The 27,723-nt window shown below is 37.2% G+C and overlaps 1 protein-coding gene across 1 annotated transcript in view; it reads right to left on the bottom strand.

Annotated features, from left to right (window-relative positions):
• OCA2 (OCA2 melanosomal transmembrane protein) overlaps nucleotides 1–27,723 on the bottom strand; it is a 151,652-nt gene that overhangs the window by 37,722 nt on the left and 86,207 nt on the right. Inside the window, exons 17-20 of the mRNA XM_026034261.1 lie at nucleotides 27,296–27,404; nucleotides 12,721–12,848; nucleotides 6,874–6,933; nucleotides 6,164–6,268 (exon numbers count right to left, since the gene is read on the bottom strand). Coding sequence (XP_025890046.1) covers nucleotides 6,164–6,268; nucleotides 6,874–6,933; nucleotides 12,721–12,848; nucleotides 27,296–27,404 — 402 coding nt within the window. The remainder of the gene's footprint in view (nucleotides 1–6,163; nucleotides 6,269–6,873; nucleotides 6,934–12,720; nucleotides 12,849–27,295; nucleotides 27,405–27,723) is intronic.

The raw sequence follows: 27,723 nt of genomic DNA, 5'->3' as shown, positions 1-27,723 counted from the left end.
AGATTTTCATTTAATTTTTAGCAAATAAAAGAAAATCCTGCAAAAAAAAAAATCAAATGATGTTTAGAGAGACATAATGGGCTTCAYTAGACCAATTGGTATAGAGGTCAAAAATACAGCATGCAGGCTTTCTAGTAGCATGAGATCTAAATCAGAAGCTCTCAATCTTCTCATTAAAAAGCAGCTTGAGAACAACTATTTTGAGTTCAACCTAACTGTGTAACCACTTCATTTGAAAGAAAGGGTCAAATAATACCTGTGCAACAGAGAGGGATGTTAGCAAGTAGAGAGGTGATAATGTTCCTAACCTGCCCTTAACGTGTACAAGAGGTCTATGGAACCAAAGGAGAGAGAAAACAAATAAGTAAACTGAAATAGTGAAAGGCTGAACAGGAAGGAAGGTGTGGAAATTATTGTGATATACCTTCAAATTAATGCTTTTTCTGAGTTTGGGGCTAAGACTTTTAATCCTCCTGTTTGTCATTGACTGTCTTTCACAAGTCTGCCTCAAGGGTTATGATCTCCGAGAYGGAGCAGCTGCTTCCAGAAAAAAATGTTCTTACTTTGATATCTGAGTGATGATCATCTTTATTAACTGTGGGGGTTTCAGGTATGGAGTAATAGGCTTTAGGAAAAATTACAAGCTTTCCTTTCCCCCTTTCTCCTGGCATTGGTACTAATCATCTCTCTTAAATGCTCTAACTGATTAACATTTAAGTTAGTGTTTGAAACAGTATTTCTGAATTGGATGTTAATTGAAGATGTTTAAGACCTAAAGAAGAGTCAGCATGCCTAACATCTTGTCTGGCTTTTGCCATGAAACATCCCCATGAAAGATTTCCTTTTTCTCCACAAACTTTGCCTCTCTCAAGTCATCACTGCCAGAACATGTTATACAATTCAAACTACAGCTATGTCTAAATTTATTTGCTTTCAAGTTGAAACAGGCATTAAAACAGGTTTTCAAATAAATATAAGTATTGAAATCCTAGAAACAATCTCTAAGCAAAGCATTTTCCTTCTACATAAACAAATATTTAGTTCCTCTGAATTATTAGCAGGTATCCTGATGTACTACAGTAATCCTCTCACTGCAGGACCGCCTCCTGAACTAGGCAGACTGGCAGAACTTTTTAAATTAGACTGCTTTCTGTGCCAATGCTCTGCCCAGCAAACATGGAGAAGGTGGGCAGATAGAGGAGATTAAAATGTTAATCCTATTTTCTTGCTCTTGAGGGTCAATCCTAAAGTTGCTGCCAGCCAGATCCCGAAAGCAGAGCATAATGCTGTTTTCACACACCCCCGGGTGAGAAACATGTGGACAGCAGTCCTCCATACAGGCTTCCTCCCTAATTACAGCAGTACCAAGGACAGGAGAAGCAGGGACAAATCCAAGGCAGATATGTCAGCCRCCCAGCTGCCCGCTAGGTTTTTGTATCTGGATAGACATTCCTATCAGAAAATTTGGGTTTATGTTTCCTGAAGGAGCTTAGCAACATGGGCTTTCAGTGGCCCACAATTCCTGTTGACTGAAGCCAAAGGACCTCCCTGGAAGAAAGTCACTAACCAAAGGTTTCAACTCACTACCTTCCTTTCAAAACAAAGAGGCATCACAATATTGCGAAGGAAAGTGCAGTTCTATAATGTGCTTAGATTCACATTTTGCAATTTTTAAATGTTATAAAATGTTTTAGAAGCTCAAACACTGAATTGACCTCACCAGTTTTATCATTATTTCCTTGTATCATTGATTTTATACCACTTAGAAATACTGCAAAACTTTTTTTTAAGTCCTTCATAATAATTWGTCATCTATTTAAATATTATCATCAGTGATGTCATCTTCCTAGATGCATTGAGAGACTGCGGGGCTAGGTCAGTAATCTCTGCTTCCATAAATGGTTGCTTTTGCAGCAAGAGACAAACACTGAAAAATGTCTTAGCAATATATATATATTACCTTTTGATATTGTATCACATAATTTGGATTTTTCTGCCATATAAAGAATTTCAYCACTACCTGAGAACAACTACTGTAAGTCATAAATAAATCCTATAGATGTCTGTCATATGCTCGAAGTTAGATTTAGTATTTATGTATTCTTTGAAAAGCAGACAGATTTGTAACATGGAATGCTGCTCCTCCAGTTTTAATTTTGAATAACTAGACAAGAGATGAAAAAAAAATTTCAGTGTTCCAGACAGAAATATTTCATTGATCCAAAGAGTGTATATTTTTTGCAAACAATCTGAGTTATCCTGGGTGGCAAATATATTGCACTGGCTCTCCAAAAGTCACTGGCGTCTAATTCTTGGATCTCAAAGTAGGTGTGATACAAACAGATTGTTCCCATTTCCATACTAAGTATCATTCCACTCCAACAACAAAGAATCAAGAATCTTGATCATCAGCAAGAGCTCCTGAAGGCTGCAACGCAATTAAAACAATGGATGACTCTCCTTGCTTGAGCGTCATCCTCTTAGATGTACTCTGCATAGCATCAGTTGCAATGGAACCTGCCTCTCTGTTTTTCCTGAAATAACCTTTATCATCTTCTGTCACATTCGTTCATGCMAATATGTGTTAGACAGCACTTCTGCACTGTCTCAGATCTCAGGTTCAAGTACTGCTATAATTCACCTGAGTATTAAGAACTGAAATATGAAATATAAAAGGATTAGAAGGAAACTTCCCACTGCAGGCTTCAATGCTTTTGAAAAAGTAAATTAGTTCTACAGCTCCTTCTGATTCAAACTGTTAGCATTTACAGCAGCACTGAAAGAAAACCAACCGAGGATACTTTGCACACTGGGATATACTTAGCTGCAGTACATATCATACAAATGTGCTTACTATATTGATTTATCTTATTTGGAATGATGCCTTTTCCCTAGTTTTACTAAGCACTGCCCTCCAACAGAGACAAAAAGCAATAGTCAAAGCTTAGGAATCTTTGTGATTCCTTCATTATTCCTTTTTCAGATACATAAACCCTTATCACTRGTAGCAGGAGAATAACAATATCTCATCAGGAAAAGAGCATTTATTTCTTATACTCTTTATTTAATGGTCTCATAGAGAAATAAGGCCTRCCTATTTAGTTCCTAGAAAACCTGCTGACTTTGCTGAGTAGTTCAATATTTTTAAACCAGTTTACATTGATACTTGATTGACAGGATTTTGATAAAATGTGTGGTGTAGTTCAACAGAGCAAAGCCAAATACCCTTCAACCACTCAATATTGAGACTGCCTGCCTCCAGGTACAAAAGCATAAGAACATAACTACAGAAAATAATAACTGTACCTGGAAAAGGACTCAAAGACTTAATAGAGAAAGATGCTAATCACTAATCCTGATTCGTTAAATGGTGTTTTGTGTATTATAAACATAGGAACTAATCTGACACACAAAGAACAGTGCAGAAGTCTATAGATGCTGGCATATTTGTCTAGATAAATGMCCTAACAAAAATCAATCGTTGTGAAGGAAGTGTTTAATTATCACTAAGCTACTTTTTCCAGAATAGCATCAGTTTTAAACACAAGCTTTGTTGCAAACAATCCTTGCGCTTAAATTTTGTTGCACAGCCTTTGTAAAAGGAGGAGAGGTGTGGTGATGGTTATACATCTCAACTCTGTTTTGTAGAGAGGAATCTGCAGGACACCTTGCAAGCCATGTTCTTTCCAGTGCTGCTTGGCTGCAGCTGGAATAGAGAGCCTTGAATATTTTACACTCACTTCTATCTGCTACATAAAACAAGACATTATTAGTAAGTAGAAGTGTGACCAAACAGGTAGCTCATTCACGCTTTGCTGTCACAATCTGTTTTCCAAGACTCCTTTTTACCAATGGATGGGTTGAATCAGGACCTTTATCCTAYTCATCTATGTTTATGATAAAACCTTCTTATGAGCATTGCGGTAAGAATGACACCAGCAGTGCCATGAAGAAGGAGGAGCTCTTTCTTGAACTGTGAAAACCCTCCTCTGAAATATAATTCAAGGAGAAGCCTGAAAAGGAAGGGAAACACGGAGAAGCTCTCCCAGCTACTTCACCTATTTGTGGTTTCCCAAACTGCTGATGTTTTCACTAGGAATAGTCTGTCCCTGGAGACTGATAGAGCTCAGTCTGACACATWTATCAAGCATTGAAATGCAGGACATAGAAAACTCCAGTAGGGCAGAAGGCAAAAAAGAATAAAACTGGCACTGAGAACATGAAATGCCTGGGAAAAAAACAGTACTGCAAATGAAAATCTTCTGACAGTTTTAAAGGCAATAAATAGCAGACCAAAATTATCTGGATTCTAAGAAAAGAAATGTGTCAGAGATGAAGTCACCTTGACAGCCAGGTGGTCAATGGAAATTGTGTGTTACACTATATAGAGGAAATAGTATTTAAATTCAGCTAAAACAAGGATTTACTATGGCTATATTTTGAGTTTCCGTAATAAAAGAAAAATATAAACAGATGGTTCTAACATATGTAGCTGATAAACCAAGTCAATTAAACTAAACAGTGTGCAGGTAATAAAATCATGTCACCTAACTGTGTAAAGGCAGAAATCCATGGGTATTTAGATGACAATGAAAAATGTCAGTGACTCTGACTAGGAAAAAAAACAACCTTAAAAGTGAACAACTGTTCAGGCATGTCACTGCACGTTAAGCCTTCCCCAAAACAGGAAAAAAAAAAAAAATCAAAGGATTAGCAGAATAACACATAAAGCAGCACAATGCAATTCACCACACACTTCATACACACACTTCAGACTCTGGACTGTCCAAACTGAAAAAAAAAAAACCCTTTGTCATTCAGGAATTAAGGTATATAAAACAGAACTGAGCTCCTGGTTTATGAACTGTTAAGGATATAACATTTTATAGGTTGTTCTTAATCAGCTCCCAGATACCTATGTCTGCATGAATACTGTCATATAGAGACTGATTAAGGCTTACCTATTCTATTAAGAATTAATGTCCCAAAATACACTTCTCATTAATGCTGCACTAGATAATCATACATTCTATTTTGAATAATGCACTCTAGATGYAAGGATGGAAGGAATCTATTTTTAAGATTATTTAGCTATTTAACAAGTTTTGGTCTTATGCAGCTCCAATGCTTTATTTTGTTCAGCACAAACCAGAATTTGACCAAGACAGAAACAGTAAGATTAATCAACCTGTGATGATCTAAAATCCCWTCAGAAACTCATTCCATCTTTTACATACTTGCTATTATCTTTCTGGAACATCTTCTGTGGTATAAAATACCTGCTGTGTTCTGACTTCTYTGCACAGATTTCAATCTAGCTACTAATGCACATGGATTCCATACCACATTTGACTATAGATTTGTCTGGAGAGAAGAATTTGTCCAACACAGTGTTGCACTGAAAAGTACTTGAAATAATAAACTAATCTGATTTMTGCTATTTTTTCAGTATAATCCTACATATAGCACCAAGATAATCAAATTAAGATACTGTAGGAATATGTTAATATAAAATTATAGAGCAACTAGAAATCTATCCAATTAAGCATTCTATCTAAAGTGTCTTAAACCTCAAACCAAACTAAGGCTAAAGAGGGCCACAAGAATGTCAGAAAAAGGGTTCAGAAGAATTCAACTTAGCTGAGACCATGCTATAAGAAAGTAGTAGAGAGAAGGATTAYTAAATCATTTCCTAATTTGTCAGAATTTGATACTTTTCTGGTATTAGCACTCAACTGCTGACAAACAACATTATTTGCTTATAAGTTTAACATTATTTGCTGCTTTAAAAATAATTAAGTAAAGGTATSAATAAAGTTCCACGCATTTAAAAAAGTTAGACTAGCTATTCAGAGCACAGAGGGAAAATATTGCCAGCTGTGGATGGATAATGACAGTTTCCATCACAAAAACAATTTTGCTTTCAGGTGCTGATGCTTCTGTAAGATTATACCTAGTTATATGCTTAACCACAGCAACTGCAAGCAGAAATGGCCAACTGGATGCCTAAATGACATGAATAAACTGGTAAAAAGGATTCAGTATCAGGGGATAAAGTAAATTATAGCATAGCAGAGGTCAAAACAAAGCAAATTGTAATTAGTAAGGTAGCTCCRTCCCCAGAACTAGGAGGGAGAAGTGCGGACTCTGTACAGGCTCCTACCATTGTAGCTGTGAACGGAATATTGTCAATCACGGAWGAGGCCAAAGCAGACACCCAGAGCACTAAAATGATGGCAACTGCCAGGCGTTGCTCCTCAGGCACCACCTGGAATTAAGAGAGGTTAAATTACAGCTCTGACAGGATAAGTATTACTCTGGCTTCCTAACAACACATCTGCACAGGTGCTTCMCTACTTTAATTTATAAACATATATTATTCCTTCAGGTCTGGGGACAGGAAAAATAATTTTAAGAAATATTTGACAATTAGTARTACAATAGTTGCTCTTTTTCAAAGAAACCTGAACAAATAAAAACAAAAAGTTTGGTATTTCTAATCCTCATGCATACATTTCATAAAAAAAAATGGCAGTACAACTTCAAATTTTCTCCTTTTATTGTTCATAATTTTACTTTTTCTCTTTCATTTTTTGTTTACTAGGGTACAGAAAATGTTTCTATTTTGCACTTATGGCAATATTTATTCTGGCTTTGGATATTAAATATCATATTAAATATCATCTGCCCCAAAGTATGGCATGCCTTCTTGCTATTGCTGATGCAGGAAAACAATCTTTAACATCAGAAAAAAAAAACAAATAATAGCATAAAATATTATTAACATAAAACTCAAAATGAAATTATTGTTGTTCTAATAGAATAAACCGATTTTCCTTATTGGATAAAAAACTGAAAATATTTTAAACATACCTTAATTAACAAAGCTGTCTGCTCTCCTATATAGTCTATTAAGTGCAGGTGAGCCAAAGCCTAAAAAGAGACATTGATATCAAGTCATAAAGTATCTGATACAGTTCCATTTTTTTCATTAGAGAAATGTACAGACTCCATTCTTCAATGAATACATTTTTTTACCTAAATATCCATAAACAAATGATTTTAAATCAACTTCCACAAAACCTGAAGTGTATTTCTAAGCAGAGTATAGACAGAAATACATAATATGTTTTAAAAGTCACATCAAATTAAGCATCTTGTGTTCAGCCTCAGCTGAAGAAGAGAGAGAACAAGATACAAAACTCTGCCAAACAGCTGCCTCAGACCCTATTTGCCTGGTTCCGTGAAGCTCCATGAGCAGAAGGAATTGCAGAGAGGAGGGCAGTGCAGCAGTATCTCAAGAAAGATGGCACAGCTAAGTTAAAAGRTTTAGCAAACCACTCTCTCATGGACAGAAATAAATAAATAAATAAAAATAAGCAGAAGAGCAAAACTAGGGATTCCACATACATGATTTGCTCCCAAGTTTATATTTACATTTAACAACATGCCACTCAGGAGAAGGTCTATCTACATTTAAAGATGCCACACACAGAACACCAAGTAACAAAGCTTTTAATATGTCTATATATTTCTTACAATAAAAACAAAAAAAAAAAAAAATTTTTTCTTTTTTTAGCTTTCCAGGAGGAGAGATTTTTAATAATTGAATTTTTGTTTGTAACTTTAATTTACCATTTTGATTCCTGGCTACTTGTATTGTTTTAACAATTCAATGTTTATAAAAGCGTTTTTTAGATTATATGTACAAGCTGTAATGTTAATGAACTGAATTATTCTTCTTCTATTGCTTTCTGTACACACTTCTTAAATAGTTGTCAGCAAGCAGAGCTCAGATTCACGCTGCTGCCTTATTAATTAATTACCTATCAATGCAACATACTATTTTGCACTAACACTTGATCTTTGTTCTGGAATCCAGACAGGAAGAAATATCTAGGGAAGCGGCAGGAAGCACATGTACATTATTCCTCCAAGACAGCTTTTCTGCAGCTATCTCATCAAGCTGGAGATGGTGACAGTCCTAAATGCACTGCCAATTTTAAGAGACTTTAAGAAGTCTCTGCAATATCCAGGCTAATTGCCTGCAAGCACCTGAATGAGAGTGCCCTGCCACTGGCTTCCTCGGATGTGTAGGGCACAAAAGCTCTCCTAGACCATCCTCAGTCATCCACGTGGAATAAGTATTACTGCACTAATTGGTGCCTTCAAGCAAGCTAGTGCCTGTCTGACAGCTCAAATTAGTATCCTACTGCAGAAAAAAAAAATCGTGTACCTCTTGGATCAAAGTTTAATTTATGGACAAAAATTTGGGTGAAAATCTCTTATGGATAGTATATCATGATGATTGTTGTAAATAAACTCTGCCTGAAGAGATTAAGGTAAATGCCATTTTCTGACTATAGAATTGAACAAAATCAGGTATCCCTGAGAGGCACAGGAATTTATGTTCACAAAGAGACGGAAGAAAGAGAAAAAATATATAGTCTGTAACAGCTAGTTTTGAATGGGGGAGAAAAAGATAGTTGTAAAGATGAATTATCCGAGAATTGCGATAGAAAACCAGCAACCCARAGAGCTTCCAACATTTCTTTGCAAAAGATCTACCAGAGCATAACGATCAGCACCCAAAAGTACAATCTCCAAGAGCTCCTCCGTAACTGTGGAACCTCACATACATTTTCAAAATGACTTGAAGCCTATGTCACATGTAGGTTTTTAAATACAATTGTTTTTTACAGCAGTAGGAAATAGCTTGAGACTGGAGATCATGCAAGGCGAAGGATCGCCAAGGATGCATACTATAAACTAATAGCTCTGAGTGTTTCGATTACAAAAAGATTTCTTATTCTTCAGTTCATATCTTGGCTTTGTCTTCTTTGTTTCCAAGATTATTAATGAAAAGGACAGAAAAATCATGGAATCCTTGAGGTTGGTAGGGACTTCCAGAGGTGATCCAGTCCAATCCCTCTGCTCAAGCAGGGGACATCTGGAGCATGCTGCACAGGGTCGCATCCAGCAGGGTTTCTCTAAAGAAGGAGATGCAACAACCTCTTTGGGCAGAAGGAGACTCCACAACACATACTATGTTTCAGTTTGTACCCATTACCCCTAGTTCTGTCACTGGCCACCACTGAGAAAAGATTGGCCCCATTGTCTTTACTTTCTGCCTTCAGGTTTTGTACATATCGACAAGATCCTTCTCAATCTTCTCTTTTCCAGGCTAAACAGGCCCACCTCACTTAATCTTCCCTCACACAAGAGATGTTTGACCACCTTAATCATCTTTGTTCTACACTGGACCTTCTCTAGAAGTTCCACATCACTCTTGTACTGGGGAGCCCAGAACCACACACAATACTCACAGTGCGGCCACCCCAGAGCTGAGGAGAGGGGCAGGATTCCCTCTCTCAATCTGCTGGCAACACTCCTCCTGATGCAGCCAGGATCCCATTGACCTCCTTGGCCATGAAGGCGCTGCTGCCTCATGGCTAACTTCTTGTCAACCAGAACTCCCAGATCCATCTCTGCAGAGCTGCTTTCTAGAAGGTCAATCCCTAATCTGTACTGGTGTCTGCGGTTATGGTTCCCCAAGTGCAGGACCCTGCCCTTGTCCTTGTTGAACCTCGTAAGGTTCATCCCTGCTGAACTCACCAACCTGTCCAGGTTCCTCTGAATGGCAGCACAGATCTCTGGAGTGCCAGCCACTCCACCCAGCTTGGTTTCATCTGCAAACTTGCTCAAGATGGACTCTGTGCCCTCATCCTCTGTGCCCTCAAGTCATTGATGAATAAGTTGAACAGCAATGGTCCCAGTACTGACCCCTGGGGGACAGGCCGCAGGCCTCCAACTGGACCACTGGCCGCAGGCCTCCAACTGGACTCGGCCCCTTCTATCACCGCCCTCTGAGCTCTGCCATCCAGCCAGTTTCAATTCACCTCATTGTCCACTCATTTAACCCACATTTCCTGAGGTTTCCCATGAGGATATTATGGGAGAGACAGTGTTAAAAGCCTTGCTAAAGTGAAGGTAGACAACATCCACGGCTCTCYCCTCATCCATCTAGCCTGTCATCCCATCATAGAAGGCTATCAGGTTCGTCAAATGACTACCCCTTGTTGAATCCATGCTGACTACTCCGGATCACCTTCTTGTCTTTCATGTGCCTAGAGATGGTCTCTAGGATGAGCTGCTCCATCACCTCTCCAGGGATGGAGGTGAGGCTGACCAGTCTGTAGTTTCCTGGGTCCTCCCTCTTGCCCTTTTTGAAGACTGGAGTGATGTTTGTTTCTTCCAGTCCTCTGGCATGACCCTCTCTCTCCAKGACCTCTCAAAGATGATGGATAGTGGCTGAGTGATAACCTCCACCAGTTCCCTCAGCATTCGTGAGTGCATCCCATCTGGGACTGTAGATTTATGCACATCCAGTTTGCCTAAATAATCTCTAACCCAATGCTCCTCAACCAGCRGAGTCTTCCTCTCTCCTGTTTTTCTGTCTTGTGCTCAAGCTCTGTAGTTCATGGGGACTACCCTTAGCAGTAAAGACTGAAGCAAAGAAGGCATTTAATAACTCTGCCTTTTCTGCATCCTCTGTCACTCCGTTCAGTAGCAGGCCCATATTTCCCTAATTCCCTTGCTGCTGATGTATTTGTAGAAGCCCTTCCTGTTGTTCCTGACATCTCTGTCTAACTCTAATTCCAAACAGGTCTTGGCCTTTCTCAACACATCTCTGCAGTCTCTGACAATGTGCTTAGATTTTTCCCAYGAGACCTGGCCGTTCTTGCACGTTGTGTATGTTCTCATTTTCTCCTTAAGTTTTCCCAACATTTCCTTGTTCATCCGCCCAGGTCTCCTGCCCTCCTTACTTGACTTCTTTTTTGTTGGACTGCACTGATCCTGAACTTGGAGAAAATGGTGCTTGAATATTAGTCAACTTTCCTGGACCCCCTTTMTTTATGGGGCCCTGGCCCCAGGGATTACTGCAAGGAGGTCCATGAAGAGGCCAAAGTTAGCTCTCTTGAAGTCCAGGGTTGCAATCCTACTTCTTGCCCCAAAGTGCCTTGCCCAAAATGCCTTGACAAAGATTTATTTGGATTGCAAAGCAGGATTATTCATTTTAATGGATTAAAATAAAAATTTACAGCAATGATAYTTAAAACATTTTTCCTATTTGTTTATCCATAAGAATTTAACATGGCTCTCACATTTACTCTTGACTATCTGTAAGGGTTCTTTCATGACCCTGAACTGGTGCTAGTCTAGAGAGCCAGGAAATTTATACTTTTGTTAGCAAACTATGCACTGGTGACCTAAGAAGCCATAAAAATGAAGTACACTGAACTACAACAATCATAACTGAAGTCTAGCAGTAAATGGCAAATAACTTCCTGCATGTTTTACTATGTTATTGTAAAGTCACACAGCACTCAAGTCAAAACAGTTCAATTGAAGCTAAAACAACAAATATATTAGGGAATGCAACTAATATACTGTTACAGCAACAGCAAACAAAATAAATATGAATTCAGTATGGATTCTCAATAAGGGCTAGAAACTGCAAGGTTGTGTAGAACTTGGTAACAGAGAGCTAAAAATAGCATGTGCTAATGGATTCACAATAAATGAACATTTCTGATGAATTTTAGACCTACTAGCTCTCAAACAAGCTTCCTAATGATAATCAGAGCTTCCATTCATCTTCTCAGCGGTTACCAGATTTTGACTTCCAATTTAGAATTAATTAGAGTTAGTTGAATTATTCACAATTTGCATTTGCTGCCAATTTTGACTCTTCTTCTGTTGGTGTTTTTGCAGGTCTTTTTTTTTTTTTTTTTTTTTTTTTTTTTTTTGGCGGGGGAGAAGCAGGGGGAAGAACAGGCTGTGCAAGCAAATTGGTAATTGCAGGCTGTTCCCAGACTGCTCACTCAGGCAATTCACTATCCATGGGAGTAGCTGTGGCCACTCTGGCTCTATCGGTCCTGTTTCTACAACTTAATCACATAATTTGAACCCAGTAGATAACAACTGGAAAGTAACAAACACTTTGTGGAACACACTGTAACCTTGTTGACATGTAAGTGTGAGTACTCATACAAAAAAAAAACCCCGCATTTGGGATAAAAATAAATCCATGCAGTATATACAAAAATATCAAATAGTGAGTAAAATGGGATATAAACATGGCTGAATGGATGACTCGAACAGCCTATCAGATAACAGATAAACACAAAGAAACCACATGTCAAGATAGTTAAGTTTCTTGAACAGCTAATAATGTTTCAAAATGCAATAGAAACAGAAAATCAGTGGCATCATCCTTTCAAACAAAATTCACATGAAACCTTCCAGGCCATTTAACAGTCAGCATGTAGCAGAAAGTGTAATCAACATTTTTAATCAACGGTTTATTCTTGTTCTTTTTTTTTCTTCCCATCCTATTTCATGACTAAGTTAAATATAAACATATAAATACATATAATCTGCTTGCTCACATGGACCATGCACGAACTGGAAGTTAAAATTCTGCTTATGGAAATGACTTTATCAGCTCTATGTAGCCTCTCTAGCAGAGGGAGAGACAATGAGGCCAAGCTTATATTGAAAAATGCAATGTCAAAGGGGTCCATCAACTTTGTACTACCATGACTATAGTGGCATGATTGTAACTTCAGTATTCTAAAGGTACTGAACCTTCGGCCTCATAAACCATGTTGTAAGCCAATTCTAATTGTCCAAACCACAGGAATCACAGAATATTACCTCCATGAGAACAAACAATGCTGCAAAGAAGAGAAGTGTTGCCCATTCAACTCTGTTTAATATCATCTCAAAATCATGGATGTCTGCTAACACCAGCAGCCAAATAGCTCCCAACATGGCAATCCAGCCTGCATGAGAAAGAGAGAGAGAAACAGTGACTACAGTTTACACTCCACAGCCTTGTTGGGTATTAACAGTATAAACTGCATAGTATTACATTTTTCATTAAACACCTTTGCTCTGCTTTGGCTCAGCCTCTGCAATAGGTAAGGTTCAAAGATACTCAAAGTAGTATGTTCTATGCTTCCAAATTAAATAATAATAATAATAATAATAATAATTAATAATAAAAGGAAAAAGTGATTTAGGGGATGCAAGTCAGGTTACCAGTCGCTTTCTGCTAAAGATCCTGAAGACTCTGCAAGCATCATCAAGAAGAAAGGAAGGCATATCTAGAACAGACTGCAGCCCAGCAACCCTGAAAACTGCCTGGGTACATATGTTAGATGATAAACAGAGGAAATGAGAAGCTCTTTAAAACTAGAGAGCAATAAAACAACAAAAAGAAAGCTCTTTCCATAAAGGATCCTGCTACGCATTCTGAACAATTTTAAGACACGTTTTGCTTATTAATTGAGAGGAAATGCAAATAGAATGCACAGACAGCCCAAAAAAATAACTAGAGAATGTCCTATCTGACTCATAGTCTCTCTGCCCAGTTAAAATACTTTCTGTAGCTGTTCGATTTCTCTGGCACATTTATCTTAAACAATAGAATGGGATTTCAGACATGAAACACAAATGTTTTTCAGCAATTTTCCCTCTCTGAATAAAGCTTCTTCTATCTGTCTTATCTATTTTTTCATAAATAGCAGACGAATTTTTGAATGCAAAAAATGAGATACATAATTTTAGCTTTTTAATCAAATGCAAATAAAGCCTCCCACCACTTCAAGTCATTTCTCTTTTTGTTGTGACTATTTCATACACCTCCCGCTATTTCATATATTCGCAGTTGGAAAGTGATGGATTCAAAAATTGCAGAAAAAAAGTCAAGAGGAAAGAAAAATAACAGTCTTTCAGTCTTTACTGGCAAATAATTTCAAGTCGCAAACTTATAATCATAACTCAATATGATTTATAGAAAAGGCTGATAGATTATTAAAGTTAGCCCTCTGCAATTCCCTTCCAAATCCATAGTTCTAAGAAAAACAAATATGGAAGAGTGAATCAGAAATGTTTAGGCCATTCAACTTCATATTACATATATGCATTTTTCTTTTTCTACTATGTTAAATGAAAAAAAAATCCAAACTATCCAACAGTTCAAAATTAAAATCAAGTTATATTCTATTTACATCTTATTTAAATAGAAAATAAACAGACTAAATGCTCTCTCTCTCCATGAAGTTATGAAAAAAGACTGGTACATTTTTCAAAAAACAAACAAACAAGCAAACAAACAAAAACCTGAAGAGTATGTCATATAAATATTCCAAAATCAGAGAAGGTACTTTTATTCTCTTGAAATATGTATATTTTAAGAGCTTTCAGTGACATATTGCACTCTCCAAATGAGAATTTCAGGTTGACTGCGATCCTTGAAAACAACCCATTGAAGATACTGCATGGACTGAGCAGGAATACCGGTATAACCTCTTGGAGATCTGCATGACCAAGGAGAACGTCAGGGAAGGCCAGTACAAATGCCACACCACGACAAGGAATATTGTTTTCATTAGCTCTCCCATGATTTGCTGCTTTTTTTCTCACCTGCTAGGTGAGTTTCTACCTTCTAACAGCACAGGGGTGCCAGCAGAACCGTGGTTGTACATACCTAGATGCTCATGCTTTGAACTAACACGCCAGGTACTCTCTGCAGGGGATCCCTGCGGCAYGAAGCTTGGCTGAAAACTTCAACCAGTGGCCAGACAGGGGGTTTTACTGGTCTCTTTGGCAATGGCAGCTAAACCAGATAGCCTGAAACTAGCTGAAGGTTCAGGGGCTTTGTTTTGCTTTTTTAATGCTACAGTATTTTCGCAGGAGTGAAGTTATGCTTCTAGCATTATTTGGCTCAGAAAGCAAGCTTCTCCCAGTGGTAGTCCAGTGGTAGCCCAGTCCCCAACTGTGGACCTATTCCTCTGCTCCCAAGAGACTCCAAGTGCCACCTTCCCTCCAGTGCAGCTGTCCTCTTGAAACCCCCCAAATGGCCTCTCCACTCGACTCTAACCTTGTTTTCTAGTACTGTGAATCACTTCTTTCCTCAGGCTTCTCTGATTTCCTTCTTGAAAACCTTTGACACAGCTGATCAGTCTTGTCCTGCTGATTCCTTGATAAATGGGTCTCATAAGATGTTTTTTTCCTTTGCCTATTGCAAACCTAAATGCTAATCTATTGGAAGATGCATGGAACCTTGTAAGGAACAAAGTAGGGAGCACTACAAAATCCAAGTTTCTCTCAGCAGAAATATTGCCAAAGCTAAAGAATACAAAGCCAAAGCTAAGTAAAGATCTGAAAGCTCCTGGGTATAAGAAAGCTTGTATCCAGACTTTKGTAGCTTCATCTGTGAGATTGTTCCCTGATGCTGATTTTGAATGAAATCTGATCTGAATGATGCACTGAATCCAAAAATCCTGTCTCATAGACAGTTCTGCTTGCCATCAAAGAGGAAACACTGCCATGATGCTAGCTGAGTAAGGCCATTCCTGATTTTGGCCACAGTGTGCCAATCACCATGCATGGTCCAAAACAGCTCAGGGGTGAAGATTATACARCAAGTGACACAGACAGCAAACACAGTCACAAGAGAAAACAGGGCAGGTCTGCTAAAACCAACTGGTGGCAAACCCATGACAAGCCYCTAGCAAAACACCAAGGGTGAAGTAAAGCTGTCCTTCCTCCCTGCAAGGCAAGCAGTCTCTAAAGGCAAACTGTGCCTTCTTGGGTATGAAATGTGGCACAACAAGGGCCAAACTCAACCCCATGCTTCAGTAGAGGGATGGAGTGGCCTGGTGGTAGAAAAGGCCTGCTTAAGTAAGTTCACCTGCTTAAGKAAGAAAGACAAATGTGTTGACTTGAGGCAAAGCATGTATATCCTTTTTTTTATGTTATGGAGCCTTTCTTTTCACAGAGGTTGATTATTGTAAATGAAAGAAATGCTAGGTCATAACCATCTCTTCCTCCCATATTTTGCAAGACTTCTTCTGTAGCTTCAGGGTCGCACAGTTTTCCTTGTTCTCTCATATCCTATCCCCAAGTGTGCTGTACTGTGCACTGCTAAACAGCTGTCAAATCTTCCTATGAATACTGAAATTGTTACCACCTACAGGGAAGAGATTCCAGGACTGATGCGAGATACAAATGATCCTTTGCTCAGAATGAATGCTAGACTCTGGAATAAGCTGAAAATGTGTGGGGTTGTGTGTTTGCTTGTTTGTGTGCCTGACTTGGATGTGGGAGTAATCTGATTATCAAAATGGCAAACGTCATACAGAGAATCTGTCTTTTTGCTATCACCATTGATCAATATTTTACATCCTACCTTCCTTAAAAAATAAAGGAATCTATCCATGCAATTTAAAATTATTTTCTCTAGTTACAAAGAAAGGGGTAGGGCAAAGCAAATATGCAGTGGCTGACTTTTTTTCTGGAAACCAATTCTTAGCTGTTCTATGAATTTTAGTAACAGTGGGCCAAACTCCATCTTCAATAAATAAAGATGATTGCAGTTCCTAGGATAAGGACACAGCAAGAGTAATGAGATGTATGATCAGGAGATCAAGAGCTGAGTTTTACTGCTGTTTGCTACAAATGTAAGCGACACTATTAGGTACAATTAAGTGAACAGTCTAACAATAGCAATTTCACAATAATCCTGGAACAGTCTGTGATAATGTCTTGGCATTATTTCTACCCTCCTGCCTTKTTTWAAAAAAAAAAAAAAAAAAAAAAAAAGTAGTCAGATAGAACATGCTATTCAGAGTATTCAGAGATAGTAATTATTTGCTAACATTAATGAAATATAATTGAATTGCCCAAGGACTGGAAAGAGACAAACATATTCCAGCACCATGTGTTTTAATGGCATGTATTAACTTCATGCACAAGGTTTATAGGAGAGAATGGTGCCCTTCCTGACAGTGCTGCTCCCTCCTCTTCAGAAGGTCGCTGAGGATATTGATGGATCAATGCCATATCCTCTTGCAGTGCCCTAACAAGAAGCTGTGCAAAGAATTAAACAAACCAGCTGCTTGCTTGGGCAGCAGTAGATACACAGAGTCTACCCAGAACATCTTTGCTTCCTCTACTTTAACTGCAATGTCCAGATGCAGCTACCTGCCTATTTTCAGAGGAAGTGACATGAAGAAGGAAGTCCATGTATCCATGTAGTCCAGGTATCTGGGGGTCTTCATGCAAGATCTCTATTTATGACACCTTCAAGTGACATGGTTTAACTTAAAACATCCTTTAGCTGCACAGTAATAATGCCCCTGTTTAAAAAGTGAAGGCCACATTCACATGTATATTACAACTGCTTAACTGACTTCTCTCCCCTAAGTGTATGTCAAGGTTAAATAAAAACTAAGGACATCTATCACATGTTAGCCCGCCTTTCTACGGGAGTCAGTGACAGTGAACATACTACATCAGTGTTTTATATACTCAGCTTTGCATTTTCCCTGGATCCAGTTTGAAATATATTCCCTAATTTTTAAAGAATTGAAAGTACCAGCACACATTAAAGCTGGCTAGAGAAGTTGGCTTCTCTCTTCATGCATTTTCTAGATAACTGGGCCATAAAAAATAACTTCTCATTACTACAGTGAAAGCAAAGCCCATTTATATTTGCACAGACCACTTCATTTACTGACTCTCAGTGCTTCTACCTCACAGTAATTGGTGTTCTGGAAATAAAATGTGGCAAGTAACTGAATCTAAATTCCATTTCTGCACTGTTATGGTACCTGTTGAAGACAGTGACAGTTTCTATTGATCTTAGGAAAAAGAAATAGTATCCAACCATGTATTAAAATGCACCTTGCAAATTTTGTAATGCATCCTTCATAGAAAATATTCCTTTATTTCCTTGCTGGGTCCATAGAAGAAGCAGTGTGAAATAGCTTGAGTGCTTTAGTTTTCTCCTACACTTCACCTAGTAAGGTCAACCATCTTTGGAACAATAAATAGCCCAGAATGAGCAGTGTATTATTGCAATTTGGTTCAAACACCSTTATTTTTAAATAACCAAACAGAAGTACTTGAAGATAGAAAACAATCTAATAGAATCAAATAGAAGTCTAAAATATGTGGAAGATAGATGAGATAGAAAGAAATGAAAAAAAATACAGTGCAAGTTGTATACTTTTCAAACGTTCATTAAGAAAATTTGTGTTCCTTCGTAAAAGTAATTTTGTCTGGCCAGCTGAAAAGTGTGATAAGCTTCATGTGAAAATGTAGAGACTGTATCTTCGTTTTACAGTGAATTTGAAATATTTTCTTTCTATACAAATACTGAAAGTGCATTTAAAATTTACTTTTGTGGAGACTCACGTGGCACCAGAGACACCTGCACCGCAAACAAAAGTCTGGGTAACTATAACTATAGCTACATAGTTCATACCTGTATGAATACTCACCTGGGAAAACAAGAATGATACACAGGAAAGACATGTGCAGAYACTCCTTTCTTTAACTCAGGAAGAGTTAAATACACAAATACATAACCAGAAGCAACCAGATTCCTAACAGACCTGCATAAAAGACTCTAGTAATACAGTGCATCAAAACTGAATCCAAAGGCCTACTGGATTGCAGGATCGGGGCTATAACTTGTAAATCATGTGACACAATATTTGCTCTCCACATCATTGGTAAACTTTCAGGTGGGGTACTTTAAGGAACATGTTTACATCAGAAAATTCAGGGTAGAAAAGTAAGAAAAAGGCAAATAGTATAAAAATATGACTTTGATGAAAAATTTAAAGAATCCAGCACCTTCAGTTCAAAGGCAAGAACACTGAATGGATCCTGGCAAAAGCCTCCTCTGTGCACTAGGATGCTCCAGAAGGCAGAGAATACATCAATGGCAGATAGGACAAGAGGGACAAAGGAAGAGGCATAACAGTAATGAGGAAGATTCAGCTTATGTTTTAGGATCAGGTGCTACAGCAGTTAAGAAATCAGTAAGATTTTTCAAAATCAGCTAGACCTGCTTCTGCCAGGACAAAAATATAAYAATCCTATCTGAAGAATGGACCCACAGATGTCTGTAACTGGGCATGTCACTGAGTATATGAGGAAATCCAGTCTATAAATGTGTCCCGCCAGCTGAATTGGAAGAGGTCTGATACACTCCACAACCCTCACAGATTTAACTTAAGGATAGATATGTCAATCCTTCATACATAGTGGTGTAGAATACATAAACATACACTCAACTCTACTTTTATACATACATATTGAAATATTTTGGTCAAAAATTTAAAAATTTTGGTAGTGTTCACTCCTGGAATATGCACCAGCAGTAGTTCTCAATGCAAAAAAAAATGTCCTGTATTCACATTCTTTCACTTTTTTTCTGATTTTACCATGTGTCTCTGAACATATATATTCTGAAAGCATGCTGACTTTTTATAAATAATACTTGTTGGTAGCTGATAAGCACTATTTTCTTTTTAATACCCTTTTATGAAATTCCCTTTTTACAAGGCAATTTGCTGGTCTTTTGAGCAGTCTCTTTTCATAGGCTTAGCTTCCTAGTAATCGTTTCCAGCTGTTTTGTGCTATTTGTAGCACCACAGTTTAAGATTACTCCATGGGGAAGGAACTATGCTGGTTAACAGTCCAGGACAGCTTGCACTGCAACAGGAAATGTGAAGTACAATGTAATAAGAGTGAAAGAACATGAAAAAACTTGATGGGAACTATAAAACTATTCAAGGCAAAAGGGAGAAAAAAAAAAAAAGCAACCTTTGATGACAGGGGAAATTTCATAATTAAAAATTAAAAGCATAGGAAAAAACAAGCAGACTGAAGATTGGCTGCTCTTTAATCACAGATGAGCACATCCACATTAGTCCAGAATGGGGAGGATTTTATTGGATAGCTGCAATGTCATGAGGTCAGAATGGAGAAATCACATTCACCGTTGTATTGCAATGTCAACACTCAACTTTGCTAATTCTCCCGATCAATCTAAACACAATTTCACAGATGACATAGGATGACATTCAAGGTAGAGCACTGTAAGAAGGAAACTATGGTGAAAGGGTGATATAACTAAGTACTGTATCTACAGAAAATATGTGTTGACAGGTATATAGTCTTTTATATTGCATCAATATATAAATCTAAAAAATTTTACAGCATTATCTCAGTAAAGGTCATTGCAAACAAACACATTGTTGACACACCCTCATTGAGTCTAGTGAATCAAAAATAATATGAGAAGATGCAAATTTGAAAATACAGTAAAGGTCAACTTTTCCAGAAGTATATACTAAATCATAAAAGCTGCTGTAACAGCATATATAACTGTTTGTTTTTTTCCACATGTCAAATTTAAGGGCAACTGCAAGGAAAGAGGATATTTTTCCATATCCTTAATCGCATATTTGTAAAAATGACTGCACATTTCTGAGGGTACATTTTTGTGAAAACTATCCAAAAAGAAATAAAAATTGGCCATTGAAAGCAGATCTCTTATTCTCAGAAACAAAGTGTTATGCTGAGAAGAAGAAACAACTCATATGTGGGCCATAATTTCTGAATCATAGCCAATGCTGACTATATCAATTAGCTCCACTCCAAAATGTACATTATTGCAAAATAATTGTCAAATTTATTTTTAATCCATATACACTCTAGCACAATTTTTTTCAATATTACTATGAAGCAAGGGCATACTAAATCTTGTAAATGCAATTATGTCCATTTTCATTTTAAAAACACAATACGTGCCTGCTATGTGGCAATTAAATTCTTTGTACTACCTATTCAGAAACCAGAAGCAAGTCAGCCATTTGCATTTCTCTTCTTGACATCAATATAAAAGTACTAGACATCTTAAGATAACACTGCTGCATGCACGAAGAGATCTGCAAAAGTATCAGGGAAACAACTGAAGTAAGAGCAAAGAGGAGAATAGAGCTAAAGCAGGGTAAATATACCAAACTCCACTCACTGTTGTAGATGGTGCCACCTGAAAGATCAGCAACTTTATGCCTGGAAGAGACTCATCTGGAACCCATGAAAGGYTGAGGGCATTCAAACAAGAAAAAGGGGCACTAAGATATCTTGCAACAAGGTGGACACTCTTGCCAGATGCTACACTTTGTTGCTCTATTGCCTACCATTATAAGGGCAGGAACTGAAGGAAAGCCAGCAGTTAGGGAAAGCACTGTGACAGTTTCATATAGATGCAACATTAATGGAAAATMAGTAAGAGAAGTTGCCAAACAACTTTGTTTGGCATTTGTTGTATGACAAAAGTGCATAGAATGAGTAATTACAGACAAAAGGTCATTCCTGTTGTTGGAAGCCAAGTACTTCACAATGAACTGGAGCACATAAAAAATAATTCACTATTCAATCAGTATCAGCTGTCACAAAAAAAAAAAATGATACAAAAGATACTCATATCTAAAAGCAGAGAAAGCAAAATAGCAACCTGCAGTGGAGAGAAACAGCTCAGGGCTCTGGTGGAGAGCAGTGCAGGTGGAAAGGGATCTGCTGGGAACCAGTGGGATTAAGTGGGCTCCAGGTGCAGCTCTGAGCCATAGTACCATGGAACCAGGGCCAGAACAGCCAGGTGTCCCTGCCCAGAAGATGTGTTCAGAAAAAGCCAGTGCTCTGGAAGCCAAACACATGCAGAAGCCTACAGCCTTTTCTGCTGCCATTTCCTTCACCAGATTAGCATACTTACTACTCCAAAAACCTAAAAGCTGATCCTTGGCTCAATGAAGTCAACAGAAATGTTCCTCTTCTTTTCTATGGACTTTGGATCCAAATATAGAGACAATTCAGCAAAACTGGAGTCCTTCCAATTTGATGCAKCCCTGTTGCCCAGTGAGCAGCATATTGCCCATGGCCTAGCGGAGCAGCAGCCCTCGGGCTTTGTACTAACTATGAAAGGCCTCAGGATCTGGCAAGTGGTGTCTGGACTTGGCTAGGTTCACTTGGACCTTTATCTTAGCTTGTTTACTAGCTTCAGCTATGGCCTAATGGCTAGATGGATAATATCTAATTTTAGTTTTGCTTAGCTTTGTGTGTGTGGTTTATGCCTATTGTTGATGATTATTGTATAAATAGTTATATTATATAATACTTGTTAGTAACAATTAGCAATGGTGTATAGAATGAACTATTTATGACCCTAGCATAATGATACAGTGTAAAAGAGTATGGACAGGGAGTGATAGCAAAAGTCTTGAACATCTGGGCATAGGATGATACCAAAAGTGCCAGGGCAATTTATCGGTGGTCAGTTATGGATAGGAATGCAAACTTAGCAGCAGGATAAGACCCATTTTAAGGCCAACCAGAAGGACAAGGAACAGGTAAGTAACGTACCTACAGCACACCAAATAGAATAAAATTGGATGGAACATGGAGCTGTAATCAATAGAGGGGAAAAGAAAGCTGTAAGACTTTAGAAGACATAAAAATGAACCCAAATGGACCCAAGCCATTAAGAAGAAGAAGTCATCGACAACACAATGCACCTTCTGGTAAAGAGAGAAAGAAAGACCTATCACACTTCTCTCAGCAAACATCTGAAGATACCAACAACTCTTCATGACTCCTCCCAACCTAAAACCGCAAAGCTTAGCACCTGGCAGAGCATGGCAGCATGACTGTGACATTAGAAAATAAGGAATAGATACTAGGAGTGTGTTTGTTTGTTTGTTTTTGTACAACAGCTTTTAGCTGTAGCACTGCTAGTGAGCTTTGTATTAATTACATAATGTGGACTGTAGAATTAATATTATTGTAAGGCATCTAACAATAACTGTTTTCTTTTGCTTACAGTGATAATATTTTTAATTAGTCTAACAATAAATAATTAGCTCATATACGGGATGTTCCCTTTTTCAAACACAATGACATAAGCATAACATCATCACTAATACTTTCAAAACCAGAGCTAACTATCACATACAGAGAAGGTATTCCTAATCCAAAYCTTTTGGGAACTAAAACTATCTACTCTGCTGGTATGTGTGAAGGAGTTTCCAGGCAACCACAGTTGCTGCTATTTTGCACAGTCATGCTGCTATTTTTGAGCTGTATAGACAAGGTCCATAGATCTGAAAACAGGATAAACTTAACAATGTTTCTTTTGGCATTAAGACTTTGATTTAATCTATATCATATATCATATTTTATAGTTTAGCATGCTGTCTGTCTTATTGGGATTTTCTGTATTATTAGCACTAATCTATTACATATCAGCCTATCAGCCTAATAAAATCATCTTTCAAGCATTTTGTAAATAATGTCTCAGTAATATTGAATAATTTTATAACAGACCTTTCATTCTAACTATTGCCAAAATTGACCTGAAACCAAGCATTTCCAAAATAAAAACAAGTCTTTTCTGCTCCCTCCCTATGTATGCAAATGTTTAGAAATTGTAAGAACTTAGTTTKTCTTTTTTTTTTTTCAATCTTATTGCTTATTAATAGCAACAGATTTATACAGCTCCACTATCATGCTGTATGGTAGCATAAGATGGTTCAATCTACTTATTACCAACAGCAGATGACAAAAAAAAAGTTACAGAATAACAATTCAAAGTGTAGGAGCCTTGTAGATACTCTGGAGTTAACACATCTTTCAGGCTAATGGAATCTGTCTACACTTTTCTCAGGTATGAACTCCYGCTCTATGGTGATTTATACATTTTTTTAACCTCACAAGTTCTGCTGCACACAGTGAGATAGATACAACCTCACCTGGAGAGCTGCTGTGGGGTGCTTCAAATTAAAAAACATTTCACCATTCAAAAGAAAATCTCTAGCACAAATTCAGAAGCAGATACCGTGTCCCAAGGCCAAGACAGGAGTTGGGGACAATATTTATTACAGTTTGGGAAGCTTAATAGGTAGGTGCACTGCATATTCAGGACAGTAGTTTTTAAGACATAATCATTGCTACCATTGTGTACCATTTGTTGAAAAGAAAGACACAAAAGAAAGTAAGAGAAGTTACTAGACTGCAGTAATGGAAAATTAGCTTCCGTGTTTCCAAGCCAAGTAAATATTGATATGGAACTTCTGACATGTAACATTTTAGTTCTGTGATTCAATAGCAAATTCTAAGTGAGTCCATTAAGTGCTTTAGGGCTATGTAGGCCATTCTTCATCGCTAAGCAATCTACCAGACAAATGTCCTCAGCCCCACTCTATTATAATTATTAGTTCAACTCTAAATTRTAGTAAAAGTTGACAACAATGAACGGCCATTTAATCCACTCTCTTGAGTCTGAGGTGTCACTCTTCTGAATGGTAAGACAAAATTTCCATTATAATTTGCATWACATTCTTGGTAAGGCATCGTTTGYTTTTTTGTTCTGCTGATGCCCTTTCCAATTAAGGTATTTAATTACTCCCATGAATTTCTTCAGTATTTCTTATAAATTATGGAAATTAGTCAGAAAATACAATAACCAATATCTAGCAGAGTGACAATACAACAAGAATCTTTTGTATCTACAGCAATTGAATGCATTTTTCATTTAATGCAATGGTAATAAAATAAAAAGAAAGCTGCATACTATAGCCTATGGAACACAGAAATGGCAGTTTGAATTAAATGAAAATCATTTCACATTCTTTGAGGATTCAAATGTTTCAAGATACTACTAGTTAGGAGAAATTGCTAGTAGTTTCCCCTTTCAGGTTCTCTAAATGATCTGGGGCAGAATTTTGCCAAATACCAGAAGCCAGGACACTCCGAAGTTAAACCACAGTGAGTACAAATGATGGATTTTTGAAGAGAATCTACATGCACAAGATATTGTCAAACAAGGTAACATGGAGAAATTTTAGCTCTAGAGAAAATATAACAGTGAGAATACAGGCCTAGGATGTTGCTTGATGAGAGTTTTGATTTACAGAACATATGCAAGTACCCAAAAGGTGATAGTGATCCTGTTTGTTGCTTAAAAGAGTAAACCACATTTTTTTTAAAAAATGATATATCCGGGTTCTTTACTAACATCACTTTTGKCTAATAATATCAAAGTTATTTTAATGAAATTCCAAAATTATCAGTCATCAAGCTGACTGCCCATCTAAGTGCTAGTTTTTTGTTTTCAGCTAGCTGTGTCAAACTTGCTACAGTTTGACAAGATCTCTGATTTATAAAGAGTGAAGTAATATAGGGTAAAGTGAATCTTTCTCTAAATTGAAAGTACATTCAACAAATCACACCTGTTAATTACCTCCTGTCATTATTCACCATCTCCATAGATTATTTTAAGGGGAGCAGAAGATAAGTAGTTTATGGATGTCTGACGTGCAAATAGCCAGAGCTCCAGAGGAAGTAGAAGGGGATCATGCATGAGCAGCTCACTTTGAGCTTTCTCTATTAAAAAAAATATATATTTTTCATATTCTAAATAAACCTCACTTTATTTTACTTTAAAATATATATACTTTTGCCTTTCTTTTGTTTCTCACTATATTTAAATATATTCAAAGGTCTAGACATATTTGCCTAAAAGTTAAAGCCCACACAGGATAGAGGTACAGTGCTCAAAGGGATTTTAAATTCATCATTTGTTTTCTTCTTTTCAGATATTTTATCAACAAAAAATGATCCTAAAAGAACAGGACACGGATACTGTGAAAGTCTTAACTTTAAGTTTTCCWTATCTGTTTGTTTAAAGTATCAATATTAACCTTACATTCATAGATATTCCATGGAATTAGACTAAATAACTTGATGAGTAGGTACAAGAAAACTGAGTAGGAAGGTGTTCTGCATTTTAAAAAACTGTTAAGTATGCTAACTTTATTATTTAAATTAAAGCATCAGTTCCCTGAAATTATATCAATGATTCCAAGTTAATAATGTAAAAATTATATCAAGGCTGGGAACTGATAAAAAAATTCTTTAATCTCTCTAATTCACTCTACCAAATGCAATTAAAAGTTATTAAATTTCTAACTCTTCATCTTCTGTATAAAACATTATTCTGGTAGAAAATTAAACACTGAATTACAATCTACTTTCATCTTCGTAAGAAAAGCATATTGCAGAAATTTAACTGAACCATCAGAGTACAAGATGTTCTGTATTTTAAGAAGTATTTCTGCACGCTGGAGGACTAAATTCTACAGAGAATCACACTACCATTACTTCAATAATGATATATAACTGATAGCTGACATCAAGATAGCAGAATTCAGGAGTTACTAATAACATCTCAGTACAAGCTTGCAAGTTCCATTAAATGTTAATAGAAATTATGCACATGATTAAGAACATTTCTTCACTAATCTGTTATGTTTGCCAGGAATACATAACAGACAGAATTCATACAGAATACAAACAACCTGCATTTACYCTCAAAGTCGCAAGTTAAGTTCAGCTAATGAATAATAGAAACCTGTATTGCTGGCCTTGCCAGTGTTTTCATTTATTTTACTAATGTAAAATGGTACAAAAATAGTAATGATCAGTTATTGACAATATTGACTCCACATACATTACCATTTAGAGGGTGTACCTTGCGAGAAGTATATGCAACCACTGTTATATAGTTTTTACTGACTGTTGGGAGAGGGTTCAAAAACACTTTTAGGTTTAATTCATAAAACCTTGCATGGTTTAAAGCCTACTTATCAGAGACAGGAAAGTAAGGGCGAAAASTGACTTCTTTCTGAACTCCCTCCTTACATATTCTTAGCCACGGCAGCTTCAAATGCCTTCCCACATCTTTAATTCCTCCATCTTCCTATACCTTGGTAATATAGCACTTTTGCTGTTATAACATTTCAATACAGCTTTCAACTCCTTAACATCCAATAACCTATTGACTGAAATTGCCTATTTCCCCAGCAAGTACTCTGGAACCTAGTATGTTCAGCTGTGGCACTGGTATTAAAGGACAAGAAAGCCTGCTGAGATATCTCCTTTTCTAACCCAGGACACCTTTCATATGCCAGAGGTCTTCCTGMGTGTGTCTACTCTGTCAGGTAACTTCATATCCCCATTTGTTGGGCCAAGGATCAATCCCCAGGAATTAACACATCTAGCAGTATGTAGAGTGATTAGTTTCTGATTGCCACAGTGAGTCTTGGTCAYGCATTCAAATCTACAGCAATCATGCCAAGATAAAGTTTACTAATTCTATAGTGTACATCCACCTAGTTAGTAATGGGAATGTTTCCTCTTCTGGGGTAACTGGGATAAGACTACATTTCAAAAATTTGTTCTGAGAAGCTGTTGTTCTGATTAAACGGTGAAATTGYAAAAGAACAAACATATAGAAGTGCACTTTCTGAGCAAATCCAGATGCAGAATTTTCTTTTTTTCTGTTAAAGTAGAGTAAAATTATGAAACTTACCAAGATCCAGGTGGATTCCTGGAACAAATGAGTTCAGAAAAAACATAAGAATAACACATCCCAAAACAGCCAGGCATTTGATGAGAAGAATTTTGTCTGTTATTCTGTGCTGTAGACAGGAAAAAGAAATCAGTAACTATATTAAAGAAGGAGCTATCTATTATGCATACAGTTCACAAAAACATGCATGAAGCACTATCTGCTGTTCCTGTATTGTGTATCCTCTTCAGCATAAAAGGCAGAAATATTTAAATTGAAGTATTTCATACATACCTATAAAATTATGAATATGTAGGGAAGCCCAGTAAGAGTGCAAGAGATACAAAGAGCTAACTTCTGCTGAATATATTCAGTTGTTTCTGCTGCCCCCATTATTACAGTAGGAAAAGCATGGTTGAAAGGCATTTGCTATTACAGAGGTAACTCCA

Source organism: Nothoprocta perdicaria, unplaced genomic scaffold (genome assembly GCF_003342845.1).
Source record: "Nothoprocta perdicaria isolate Ctin4 unplaced genomic scaffold, notPer1 scaffold_140, whole genome shotgun sequence".
NCBI lineage: Eukaryota > Metazoa > Chordata > Aves > Tinamiformes > Tinamidae > Nothoprocta > Nothoprocta perdicaria.
Note: the sequence above shows the minus strand (reverse complement) of the source record. Positions and strands in the feature narration are given on the sequence as shown.